The following is a 14,536-nucleotide window of genomic DNA, read 5'->3' on the forward strand; positions in this document are numbered from 1 at the left end:
GGAAGCAAGTTTTATACAATATCTATGCTGTACCTGTTTTGTTATGGTGATTGTCACAGGAAACATACACAAGGATACAGTTCCTTTTTCATTGGTTTTTCATTTTTGTTTGGCTTTTTTAGGGTTTTGTTCTGTGTTGTGGGAAGGGGTAACTGAAGAGGACTCTATAGATTCCTTTTTACTGGAGAGAGAAATAGTTGAACTTTACCTGGCACTGGCGTAGAACACAAGGCTCAGCTGGGCTCTGCCATTTGAAGGAGCTGTTATAGGTATTTCCTTCATAGGTGCAACCTAGACAGGAGACACAGAAGCAGGAAGAAAGGCTTCTGAATGAATATGGGTTTCCTTTACATTTTGGAGCAAAATAAGTTATGTTCTCTAAGCCCAGATTAGCGATCACAGCAACCATCATGCTCTTTGGCTATTTTTCCCAAAAACGCAACTAAGCCTTCTAAGTATCCACTTGACATTCACTTACATTAATTCCTTGACTACTAAGAAGATTAACCTCCTGGATTATATTATCAAGTGCAAAGCCATAGACTGATGAACACTCGTGGCCAAAATGTCTAACCTCATAACTTGATTTATGCCTAATGATGTCTGAGGAGGACCAGAGCTAAAAACATCACTGTGAAAAGAGACCTTACATTAGATTAAATTAACTCAAACTTGCTGAAGATCAAGAATAAAGTTTAAAACATGATAGAAAATCAAAGCAGGAAAATAAAATATAGGAATTGAACTAAAAATTCTATACCCATCTAAGATTATTGAAGAGCTACTGTCTTCACTAGATAAAACCCTCCAACTCTTACCTCCAGTTCTAAGAGATACGATTATTTATTTTTTATATTACTTTTAGGTAGTAAATTAGATTAAGCAATTCTGAAACTACCCAAGTATGGATTATCACATGTTTATTCATTGGCAAAAACAAAAGTCAAAGGCCAGAGATCCTCAAAAGAAGAAATAAGCCAGTTAGAGTCTCTGTGGAAAAAGGCCAACGAGACAATAGTGTGGAGATCACAGCCTAGGTCTTGAGTCAGTTTGTACAACTAATCCTCCTCACTGTGGGTTACATGTTCTAGGAAGATGCACCTGGCTATGGCTACAGTCACTGCATCCTTGGGAGCCCAGTAGGCAAAAAGATTTAGCAATACATAGTCTGGATTGCTTAATACAAAAAGTACAGAAGCAGGAACACCCACATGTGATAATGCAGAAATAAAAGGGCCTGGCTCTCTATTTCAATGACTGATTTCTGGCAAGCTAATCAACCTCCATTCACATTCAGTTTTTCTTGTGCAAGACACAGAGAAAAGACTCACTCCTTCCATGAGAACTTTTAGATAATGCCGTGGTTAAAAAAAAAAAAATCCCTCTTAATACATTCAAACAGAATAATAAAGGACTTAGAAAAAATTCAATAGATGTTTAATTCCCAAAGAATTATGAATGATTGAAAAGGGCTCAGTAATACTCTGCTCTCTGGTTCCTACAAATCAAATTACTAAAGTACACAGCTGATTGGAAACACATTAGGGAAACGCTTTCATTATATATTTTTTAATTTCCTTTGCATGAAGTGTTACAGAGATAAAATGTTCAACCACAGGAACCCCTAGCACACTACAAATACTTACGCCAAACCGAGAATGAATACAGTAAATTTTCAACAATGAAAACCAATATAAAACAATTTGGGCTAGCATAAATCTTACTGAACAAACGTACTTACAAGAAACGTGCCATGTGCATGTCTGATCCACTAACACAGACTCATTCAGATAATAAATAACTTGTTCCGAGAGATGGAGGCGGGGAAATCAGAGAACCAAATCCAATTCATGTTAAGTCCAAGTAAATATGAAACGCCTGCCAAGTCTGCCAGTGGAGTTTCCGAATATGTTATATATTTTCATCATCTGAATTAAAAAACTGAAAGAAAGGGTGATTTTTTGCTGCTAATAGTGCAGGCAAAGATCTTGCCTTTCTGGCTTTGGAGGAGGAAGTGTACTACAAAGTCCATGTTGGCCACGGTTAAGAGACTGTTCCCAAGCAATGCCAGGTCATGTGCAAAGGGCTCCCAGGAGGAGCACCAGGCTGCTGGATTATTCCACTCTTTATGGGATAAAAGGTATTGGAATAAATGGTCCATAGTGCAAAGAACCCAACAGTGTTTTCTGCTTCAAATAACTATCAGTGAGAAGTGTTGTTCCTCCACCATATTTTACCACATAAAGATTGGACAATAATACTGGAAAATCAGATGAAGGTCATGTTGTGAAGTGCCCTATTGCTTAACCCCCCTTGTTTATACATCATTCTATCACATCTGGGTCCATGTAACAGATCTTCCCAAATGAAGGATTAATCTGAGTGACTGAATAGACTCCAAAACATCTGTGAAAATCTCTTTAGTATATGTAATCCACACCTTTTCCTTCTTCACCTGCCCTTACTACCATCAACTACTTATGGAGACTTCAGTACACCAAGCATTAGAGTAGATTTCATATGTAAGGACTCTCAGAAAAAAAGATAATTAAAGAACATTCTCATAGCTCTTTGGGTTTATGTTCTAAGATAAACATGTTATTTTAATTCAAGAAACTAACTTGAGCTAAATGAATGATGTCTTATTTTCTGTTAAACAAATTTCTTTACAATCAATTCTATTTGCCACCAACTTTACGCTGCTAATGGAGTAAACAGACAATATCTTGCCCTATTTTTATTTACATCCCAGGGAGATGGAATATCCTAACTATCTCTTATTGGTCATGGTAGAAAGAGATGCAGACAAATTTTCCATCAAACATCCAGGCATTGCTTCCCAAACTCCCTCTAGTGAAAGACCAGTATTGTTTTTGTTTTTGTTTTTTAATCCAGTGTAGACCTTTACTTTTATAAAATATAATAAAAGTGACTTACTAGAAAAAAATGAATTTCAAAGAGACAAAATATAAGCCCAACTTTTATTATTACATGTAATAGGCATACAATACACTGCCAAATTATATTAAATGTTTCTGTTTACTGTCCCTTCCTATACTCAACTTATAGTAGACCAGCACCATAGACCACATTCTGGGACACATTCTGTGTTTAATTCAATTGGGAGGTATATTATGGAAGCAGGAGGAACCACCCAATGAAATAATATAAATACATTCAAGTGTTGATGTTTAGAATAGAAGAAAACTTACAGATATTATAGTTTTTCTTCTTTTTACAGATGAGAAAATTTGTACAAAAGAGCTGAAGGGCTTACTCCAAATTAGAATAAATTGGATATGAAACTAACACTAGAATCCAGGTGCTGTGTGAAATTTACATTTTTACATCCAGGTCTAAATTGCTAGTATTATTTTAGCATTTTCTAATTCGGCATAATACCCTTTGCATTGAGGACTTCAGGGCCCAGTAATAAAATCAGCATTTGTCTATATAAAATTAAATCATAGCAGATCTAGTAATTAAACAAAAGAGTTAAGTGGCTGGAATAGTTAGATGACTGGTCAGGTAAGTATGTAGCAACCAGTAAAGTAGCTTTTCTTTTTAAATATTTTAAAAGAAACTCCCTACAAGGAATTTACAAACATACATTAGTTTTCTTCTAGTGATAAAAAGAATTTGAGATTTTACAATCTTCAATAAAACCATAAGTACTGTAGCAGGAAAATGTGGTGGTTTTCTGATAAAATCACTACAATATCTTTAAACCAGCAGTTCTCAAGTGAGGGTGATTTTGCCTTTCACCCTAACCCCTACCCAGGGGACTTTGGGCAACATCAGGAGACATCGTTGGTTATCACAACTGGGATATATAGAGTGCTACAGGCCTCTAACGGGTAGAGTCCAGGATGATTCTAAATACCCTACAATGCCCACCAAGAATTAACCAGCTCAAAATTTCAATTGTGCCAAGGCTGAAAAACCTTGATTTAAACCATCACACAAAACTCAATGGTTCCTCCTCACATCTAAAATAATACAAAAATGAGCCTAAACCATCTACACTTTCTTTTGTATATATCTTGGCTTTTTTATGTTAATTATTTTCAGGGTGGGGAAGAACTCAAGAGTATTTGTCCTAACATTCATATTCTTGTAGAGAAGCTTGGCTTAGCCAACTAGTCAACTCAGAAAACGGGGCAATGAAAACAGGAAGAACATAAATTAATTGAATCCACAGTTAAGCAATAAAACTCATTTTTCCTATTAGTTGTGACCTTTTTCAGTGGCCACATTATCCCAAGGGAGAAAGAATACCACACATTTTCATCATTCTGTTGTTAAAATAGCTGTTAAAAATCATCAGGACCATAAAAAATGGCACTGGCCTTCTAATGAGCCTTAGCTGTGCCTAGTTTCTCCCATCTAGTCTTAATCCTCTCATTTTTTCACATTAACATCAATCTAACGGCAAAGAACTGGATCTTAACATTACCAATAACCTACCCCTAGTACCCAAAGCCTTCACAACAAGGCCCCAACCAACCTTTCCAGTTATTTCCCTTCATCTCTTGAACTCCATGTCCTTGCCTGAGGTTACTTTCACAGTAAACTCGCATGCTTCTGAATGCATGTTCAAGTTCGTCAACTAAGGCTATCTGGCTTCTGACCCCACCATCCCTCCACTAAAACTTCACTCTTGTGCTACAGCTGCCCTCTAAGGGCCCAAGCAAAAGACACTCAGTCTTTATCGTCTGGAGCCTCTCTGTGGAGGGCTGACAGTGCTTTCCTTCTTCAACCCCCTCCCACACCTTCCAGATGCTGTCTCCCAGTTATGTCTCCAACCTCTCTACTCCAGCCTCAGCTACTCTGCTGGTTATTTCTTGTCTGCCTGAACTATTGCAACAGGCTCACTGACTGTTTCTCCTGATTGTGGTAGGGACCTTTTTTAAGCCATCCTCCTATACAGCTGCCACTGTGTGCTCTTTCTGGTCTGCACATGTCATTCACAATGACCAAGTGGTGCACAGCCTGGCTGAGGTCTAGACCAGGCACCAACCCTTAGTCCTTTTATTCTAAACAAATTGGATCAGAGTTTCCAAAAGTAGGAAGCAGAAGAGGAATCTAACATGTAGTCAGGATTGAAAATCATGGACCTTTACTATAAACATCAAAGAGATCCCAGGCCTGGCCTTGACTCACCTCTTCATCCTCTTTTCTGCTGTTCCCAAACTTATACTCCCACCATTGCAGACAAGCTCTACTTAGAATTCTCCCAAACATGGCCAGAAGATCTCATCCTGTGATTTTGCACATGCTGGTCCCTTCTTAAAAAGCCTGGATCTGATCCATTTTCTCCATCTCTACTGCCACACAAGGATACCTAGGTCACCCAAGCTTTCTTTCCTTACCTAACTCATCCTTCAAGACTCAGCTTAAGATCACAGTCTCTGGGAAGCCTTCCATGAGACTTCCCCACTCAGGGTATGCTCCTGTGTTCTTTCTCCATGCACAATGTGAATTCCAGGTCCCTTTGTTTGTGGGAAGGACTTGATAAATGTTTAATTTCATTAGTAATAAACAGTCATCACCAACATATAGCTATTCCTATAAACTACAAAAATAGAACATAGAAAGGGTGACATTCACTGGACCTCCTGTTTTCTCTTGGGTGTGTGGGCCCATTAACTCCTCCTCCAGAAACAGGAAAGCTTTCTTGGAGTTATTCAGATAACTTACTTTCAGTAGAGTGCCTTTTCTTTCCAACATCTACTTTGGTTCTCCAACTACTGGTTTATTCTTGACTATTTTTTTAAGTAAGTATACAAACAGTCATATTTTTTTAAATTAAACCAAACTGGGAGTCTTTGAAGTCATTTCGTGACACATGGCACAAGGAAGCAGAGCAGACAGGTCTGCCATGCTTTGCTGCTTCCAGGCCACTGGATAGGGTACCCCTGTCCACCTGGACTTGGCCAGTGAGCCCCAATTACCCCAGCCCAATACATTTTTTAATGAACCACTTTTCAGACACTGTTCTCCAGAAACATATGGAAGTATAATCAAAAGGGATAAACATAAAATCTGACTATCCATTCTAGGGCTTAAACAGTGTCCTTAAGAGTTCATTTAAAACAGGCTTTTATTACTCTTCAAGGCTCTACCTACCATGAATCCTGCAGGCAATTGTGCTTATTTTTGGCTAATGGGAATTTTATAGCCAAACCATTTCCTCAGTCCCAAGAGAAAGAATCAGACCATGAACTGAGTTCTTAAATAGGAGTGTGTGCTCCCTCACCACAAAATTTTTTCATTGCTTTTTTAGATTTGTTTCCAATTAGGAATTCAATATGTGATTGAAATGAAATAATTGACAATAGAAAAAAAATGATAGAAAGCTGTTTCACTTAATTTTTGATGATTTTATGAATAAACCCCAAATATGCAGAAATTTTAGATGAGTACAGTGAATCACTTGCAAATTCAACTCACTTCACCAGAATAAAGGAAGAAAAACAAACTTCCACATGACTTGCTTGGATTTCTAATATTTGTGTTTATTGGAGACTGTGAAGTGATGAAACTGTGGCTCAATATCTTCCATTGACCATAAGGTAATAAAACACATAATATGAACCACAAATAAATTGGGATTCTAGTCAATAAAATATGCTTTTGAAGTTTTAATGTAATTAATACAATAAAGGAAATATGCAATGCATTAAGGGAGAAAAATCCTTGCCGCTACATTTTATACATCAACCACCATTCTTGCATTTGCTCTCTTCTTAGCATAAACACTTCTAAACATGGGAGTGCCTCTTGCTCAGGGCTGAATCCATTGCAAAAACCATCCTACCCTCAGCACCTCACTGCCAAGCACGCAGTCCTCACTGCCTCTTCACAGACAAAGAAGAATAACTAAGTTGAGCTTATGCTGAACAAAAATGGAGAAAGAAGGAAAATAGTATTATCCCAGGAGAGAGAGTCCTGTGAGGTTATAAGCCAGGAAAATGTCACTGAAGGCCACCTCCAAAGGTGAAGTCCCAAACACAATTTAAAAAATGTTATACAAATAATTTTCCAACAGGAAAAAGGAAAAAAAGGAAAGAAAATTTAAGTAATTGCATAAGTATTATAGGTGAGGCATCGAACTTGGAGTTTTCACATGGGACTTAATTTTATTCTCATAAAAGCACTTGTATTAGTCTGTTCTTACGCTGCTAATAAAGACATACACAAGACTGGGTAATGTGTAAAGAAAAGAAATTAAATGGACTCACAGTTCCACATGGCTGGGGAGGCCTCACAACTACGGCAGAAGATGAAGGAAAAGCAAAATGACTTCTTACATGGTGGCAGGAGAGACAGCAAATGCAGGGCAAGTCCCCTTTATAAAACCACCATATCTTGTGAGTCTCATTCACTACCATGAGTGCAGCATGGGGGAAACTGCCCCCATGATTCAATTATCTCCACCTGGCCCCACCTTTGACACATGGGGATTATCATAGTTCAAAGTGAGATTTGGGTGGGGCCACAGAGCCAAACCATGTTAGCACTATAGAAAAGTAACAGGGACCTCGTGGCACAAAGGTAGCACGTCTAACTCCACAACAGATAACATTTTACCCCAGTGTTTAAAAATGGGGAAACCAAGCTTCAGAAAAGCACAGTTACCCTGGGAACAAACGGCCACTCTTCTGCCTTACTCTAAAAGCCATGTTCCATTCACTATTTGGGTTCTGCTAGACAGAAAGAGTTCAGGAAGTGGTAGCCTCAGTAGTAAAAATTATGTCCCTGGGGAGGATGGCATGCTGCCTTTCAAGGATACTTTAAAAGGATGTTCCAATGATGAGAGAAAGCCAGTATTTAAGGTTAAATGCAGATTTTGTGGCTGGAGTGGCAAGAGCTGATTTTGAGGATTTATGTTTGAACTCTGTTCTAAATGTATTTACATTTGGCTACCAATTATGCTAAGCCTTGGGCCTTTCAACATTAGGAAGCAACAAATAATGAGGGCTCAAAGCATCAAATTCACATATCTAAGGGTGAATTCATGCATTTTTCATAATAGGAAGATGCTTCACAGTTTGGGATGCATAATACCAGCCTAAGAAAATAAGATTTATTTAAAGACAACAAACAATCAACAACCTCATAAGATAAATTATGGTGGCTATAGACAAAAAGTCAAGAATGGAACCCTCAGTTTCCTCAAAGTAATTTCAAAGACATCAGTGACAGTGTAAAGAATAAATGAGTTATATACAATACACGTATGAAACACCATCTGTGTCACTAATGCATTATCCTGCATGATTTTCATACTTTGGAAAGCATTACTTAATATAAACTTTCTAGTTGATTAATAGGGTGGTCAAGGCTTATCAGGAAATAAAAAACTACTTCATCATCACTCTTTATCGTTTATTTTTAATTCTGTAATAATTATAGATTTATAGAAAGGTGCAAACAAATATACAAGGAGGTTCTATGCACGCTTTGCCCAACCTCCTCCAATGTTAACATCTTGTATCAACTACAAGACAATAGCAAAACAAGGGAATTGACAATGGCGTAATCCACAAAGCTTATTCAGATTTTACCAGTTTTACATGCACTCATTTGTGTCCGTCTGGGTGTGTGTGCCTTTCTGTACAGTTTTATTACGTGTACATTCTTATAACCATGTAACATACAGAATTGTTTTATCACCACAAGACTCCCTCAAGCTATTCATTTATAGCAACAATCAGTCTGCTTCTTGACTCTGTCTCTAACCCCTGACGACCACTAGTCAGGTCTCCATTTCTATAATTTTGTTATTCAAGAATATTAAAGGAATCATCTAGTATGTAGCCTTTTGAGGTTGACTCTTTTCTCTCTGAATAATTCTTCTGGGCTCCATCCAAGTTGTCGTATGGATCAATTGTTTGTTTCTTTTTATTGCTGAGTAGTGTTCCTTGGTATGGATATACCACAGTTGGTTTAACCACTCACCTACTGTAGGACCTCTGGGTTGTTTCCAGTTTTTACCTTTTGCAAATAAACCTGTGATGAACATTTGTTCATCACAACAGGACTTTGAGTGAACAAAAGTTTTTGTTTCACTGGCATAAATGCTCAAGAGAGCAATTACTGGGTCACGTGGTAAGTATATGTCTAGTTCTTTACAAAACTGCCATACTGACTTCCAAGGTGGCTGAACAATCATTTGACATTTTCAGCATCAATGTATGAGAGATTTTCTGCATCTTCACCAGCATTTGGTGTTATTACTCTGCAGCTGACCCTTGACCAATGCTCTTGAAGTCAAAAATCCACATGTAACTTTTGACTCCCCCAAAACATAACTACTCATAGCCTACTGCTGACCAGAAGCCTTACTAATAATGTAGTCAATTAACATATATTTTGCATGTTATGTGTATTATACACTGTATTCTTACAATAAAGTAAGCTAGAGAAAAGAAAATGTTATTGATAAAGTCATAAAAGAGAGAAAACATGTTTACTATTCATTAAGTAGAAATGGATAATCATGAATGTCTTGTCATCACATTAACATAGGTGGAGGAAGAGGAAGGGTTGGTCTTGCTGTCTCGGGGTGGAGGAGGTGAAGGAGGTGGAAGGAGAGACAGGAGAGGCAGGGACACCTGGGTGTAGCTTTTATTGTAAAAGATCTGTGTGTGAGTGGACTCACAGAGTTCAAACCCTTGTTGTCCAAGGGTTCGATGTTTAGTTTTCTAGCCATATTGATAGGTGAGTTAATATTTCATTGTATATTTAACTTAATATTTCATTGTAATTTTAAGCATTTTCCTGATAGCTGATGTCAAACATCTTTTTATGTGCTTCATTGCCACCTGTATATACTCTGATGAAATGTCTTTTCATATCTTTTGCCCATTTCTAATTAGATTTTTTGTTGCCCTCACAAAGCTTCCATAGAACAAATGGTTGTTATATTGATGAGGTCCAATTTATCAATTTTTTTGTTTTTATGGACAGTGCTTTTGGTGTTGTCTAAAAACTCTGGCAGCTCTAGGTCACAAATATTCTCCTACATACTTTTTCTACAAGTTTTATAGTTTTTCATTTCACATTTAAGTCTGTGATTAATTTTGCCCTAATTCTTATATGATGTATAAAGTTTAGGTGAGGGGTTTTGTTTGTTTGTTTTTGTTTTTGTTTTGTTTTGTTTTGTTTTGTTTTGTTTTGTTTTGTTTTGTTTTGTTTTGTTTTGTTTTTGTCTATGAACAGCTCTCATTGCTCCAGTGCCATGTGTTTAAACAGCTAGCCTTCTTCCATCAAAGTGCTTTGGCATTTTGTTAAAAATCAGGTGGATATATCTCTGTCTTATCCCAGGTGCTCCATTCTATTCCACTGATCTCTGTATCCATCCCTCTGTCCATGCCATGCTGTCTTTATTACTGAGGTTGTACTATACACTTTGAAATTGGGCAGACTGATTCCTCTCACTGTATTCTTGTGTTTCAAGATTGTTTCAGCTATTCTAGGTCCTTTGCCTTTTTATGCAAATTTTGGAATAAGCTTGTCTAAGTCTACAAAATACCTCTGCTAGGTGCTTTTTAGATCATTTTAAAAATTACTTATATGGAACTATCAGGCTTGACCTATGCCTCATTGAGAAGCCTCTTCCACTGTGGAATGAAGCCTGCCCGTGTTTGCCAAGTACACTTTTGGGAAGCGTTTTTCCAAGAGTAGTCCAAGTACTGAGGGCATCCGTAGGGGGTCTCTGAAAACACAGATTCCTGCACCCATCTTTTTCTTCTTATCTGCCACCTCTGCTACCCAGGTAGGGGCTTTTTGATCAAAAGTCTGAGCTGACACTCATTTGCTTGGGATGATTTTAGAATTGTGCAGCCAACAGAAGAGACGTCTGATTCAACAGCACAATGCCGTACAGAGCTTCTGGGAGTCTGTGTGGCTGCCTCTGATCTCAGGTCGTGAGATCAGAAGGGTTCTCTGTTACATTTGAAACATGGGTAGATTAGAGCATTAAAGAGGAAAATTAACCAATTCTAAAAACAGGACAAAATTGATAAAGGCCTTAACCTATGGGCAGGAGCTGTGGAAGAGACTGCCAAATATCTGTCAAGAAAAGCAGCTACCGACCCATGTGACCACACCGAGAGAGAAATGAGGAGAAACTTCCACACCATAAGCCCGCACCTCATCCAAGCTGGAGCTGAAGGAGGCACTCATGGGAGCTGTACTGGAATCTCCTGCACTCCCTGAATCTCAGAGCAACCATTGATTTCTGAATTTTAGTCTAGCAACAAAGGCTTATCCTTTTAAATTATATTTCTTTTGTCAGTGATTCTTGTCAAAGAGAAGAGAAATATCAAACACCTGGCTTGTAGTCAGTGGTGTGCTGCTCCTATTTAACAGCCAGCTGTCTAAGAGGAAAAAGCCCTGACTTTGAAATGCGTTCTGACTTTCAAGATAGGAATACTCCCACCATGGTCAATTCCAGACTAATAACGTGGTATCAACAAAAACAGTGTTGGGAAGATAAGCACGTCAGCACACCATGGTTTACAGTACTATATATTTTAACATTAGATGCCATTGGCTCTATGAAATCTTTTATCTTCCTAACAGGAGCCCATGAACATTTGGGTAGAGTTCAGGGTATTTTATTAGCATTAGAGGTCATACTGTTAATTCCATATACTTAGATAAAAATACTTAAGCATACTAACAGTCACATATTTTCAGTTTATGGCATTATGTCTGGCTCTCCTTCTCCTAAACTTGGTATATACAACACATCATTTAACAAGGAGAACATTCATTCCAGGGGCTCCCAAGCCTGCTGAACATCAGAACCACCTAGGGGGCTAATTCAGAATACAGACGCCAGTGAAATCAACACAAATGTCTATCAACAAATGAGTAGATAATCAAAATGCAGCATATTCATACAATGGGCTAGTATCTAGCCTTTTGAGGAATAAAATTCTAATACCTGCTACAACATGTATAAACCTTGAAGACCTTATGCTAAGTGAGAGAAGCCAGACACAACAGGACAAATATTGTCTGACCCCACTTATATGCGGTACCTAGAATAGGCAACCTTACAGAAACAGAAAGTGGACTGCAGGCTACGAAGGTCTGAGTGGGAGGAAAGAAAGAGGAGATATTGTTTAATGAGTACAGAGTTTCCGTTTGAGATGATGAAAAAGTTCTAGAAATAGATAGTGGTAGTGGTTGTTCAATAATGTGAACGTACTTAATGCCATCCGACTGTATACTTTAAAATGATCAGAATGGAAAATTTTATGTTGTGTGTATTTTGCCATAAAAAAGAACACAGTTGTCTTGGCCCCACAATAATCATAATCCCCATAATCTCATTGGGGATTATGATTCATTTGGTCTGGAGTGGGGCTCAGGCATCTGAGTATTTTACAAGCAGCCCTGGAAATTCCGAGACACAAGCAGGTTCAGGACCCACTAATCTAGTCCAGCCCCTGCATGATACAGAGGGGAAAACAAAGGTTCTGAAAGAAATGTCTTGGCCAAGATCAAGTAACTAGAAGTGGCAGAGTCAGGAATTGATTCCCCATCAAATTCCAAGTCCTGTCTTCTTTTCACTTCATTCTTCAAATAACTGAGGGTCTTTATGTCTATTACACAATCCTCAGTCTGTGAGGCATAGAAGTTCCCTGTCTAGAGGTCTGAAAATATTCAATGGGCTTTTGCCTTCAGCTCCTCTGTGTGGCCTTGCCCCTGAAGGTGTGAAGATGTTTGCCTTGCCTCTGGTGGCCATGCCACAGTTCCTGGAACCCGATATATTAGAAACTCACAATGCAGTTTTGGAGAATGCTTGGACACTCTCGGACGGCCAAAGGACTGCCTCATGTGTTCAGCATAAGCTAGTCAATGCCCAAGCATGTCTGAGGTAAACATCTTCAGCCCTCGAACCACCAAGCTACTAGAAACATAATTAGCTGGCTCTGGTGTAAATAAGCTCATACTGAAAGAAAGAGGCACTCAAGTCATGAACGTACCAATGTACTTTGTTCACTTTCATTATCATATCAGTCTTGTCAAACATCAGTCTCTCCAGCAGACAGATTTCTAAGTCAATACACATTAGCTCTAAGATAAGTTTCCTCTCCAAAAGAAAACTAGAACATTTAATTCTTAGGGAAAAAAAAAAGAATCAACTTCTGAAGAAACTATAAGAGTATTCCCTGATCAAAGTCCAGTAGGAACGTTTACCATTCAGCGTGATGATCATTTTAAAAATAACAATCAGATGCCTATACACTCACGCATCTCCATCAATAGATGCAGGTCACATATATGGACATACTTTCAGTTTCAGAGTTGCCAAATTTAAGCAGCAAATAAAAGAGAACCTAGACAGACTGTAGGGACTTCGGTGTCAAATCATTCCTCTCCCAGGGTTTCTGATGATGCACCCCGACTTTCTACCTAGAATACCTCACTTTACTTCTCTCAGCTTTATAGCCCTCAATGAAACAATGTCATTAGAAGCCTCATAGGAGATAAGAATGCTTTGGTTTCAAAATATTTGAGATGATAAGCATCACTGTGACTTTATTCTCACAGTGAAATATACCATAAGACAAGAGGGGGGAAAATCATCTTAAAGTGCTAAGCAGTTCTGAGGGAATGTGTTCTCTTTCCGGGTCCACAAGGGGGTGTAGTTTTAAGGGCAAGACCCTCCTAGCGCCATGCCCCACTCCCATCTCGCTCCATCCAGGAGATTTTACGTTTAAAATTCGCGGGTATGTAAGAAACTAAGAGTCAATCACTCCAGCGGAAGTTCTAAGGAACTCCTTTCATTGGCCTGGGGTCTTAGAGAAGGTGGGGGGTTCCTCCCAGGTTAAAAGTCCCCTTCTTCCACACCCCTTCAGACTCCATGTTCGGGTCCCCTTCCATGAACACTCCCTTCGTGGAAGCTGTTTTTCTCTCTCCTGGATTTTCCCTCTGGAGTCCCCTTCCACTCTCTCTCGTGGAAGTCTGTCTTCCCCTCCTAAACTCCATCTCTCTCTATTCCCTTCCACTCAGGGTGGAAGCTGCTTTCCTCTCCTGGATTCCATCTTTCTGGATTCTCTCACTCAGTGTGAGAGTTAGCTGTTTCTTTCTCTCTCCTTCTCCTTTTTCTCTCTCTGTTTAAATAAATCACTTTCTACAAACACTTTTGAGTCCAGCATTAACTGCGCACTGCGCCGTGGTCCCCTCTTTCATTCTTGAGAGGGCAGGCGGCCAAGAACCTGGAGAAACGTCCTCTCAGGGGAGCTGAGGGCACCCTGAACCCCAATATTACATTTTGGCGAGCCAGTCAGGAGAGGGGTACACCAGAAAGAGGGGTACAGCCAGGAAAGGGGTACAACCGGAGAAGAAGACTGAAAATCGTTAGTAAAACCGGCCCCATTCTGTCCTGTCTCATAACACTGAAGCAGCAGTGACAAGCTGCGGCAGCGGCAGCAGCAGCAGCAGCGGCCCAGCCAGAATTAAAAGCACAGTTTTTTTTACCTCCAAGCTTGCTCTCTGCTCTCCCTCTCCT

At 39.0% G+C, this 14,536-nt stretch overlaps 1 protein-coding gene across 1 annotated transcript in view; it reads right to left on the reverse strand.

Annotated features, from left to right (window-relative positions):
- BMPER (BMP binding endothelial regulator) overlaps positions 1-14,536 on the reverse strand; it is a 236,716-nt gene that overhangs the window by 181,624 nt on the left and 40,556 nt on the right. The window contains exon 4 of the mRNA XM_012461299.3: positions 209-291. Coding sequence (XP_012316722.1) covers positions 209-291 — 83 coding nt within the window. The remainder of the gene's footprint in view (positions 1-208; positions 292-14,536) is intronic.

Source organism: Aotus nancymaae, unplaced genomic scaffold (genome assembly GCF_030222135.1).
Source record: "Aotus nancymaae isolate 86718 unplaced genomic scaffold, 86718_ANA_hifiasm-v0.15.2.pri h1tg000025l, whole genome shotgun sequence".
In the NCBI taxonomy this organism is placed as follows: domain Eukaryota; kingdom Metazoa; phylum Chordata; class Mammalia; order Primates; family Aotidae; genus Aotus; species Aotus nancymaae.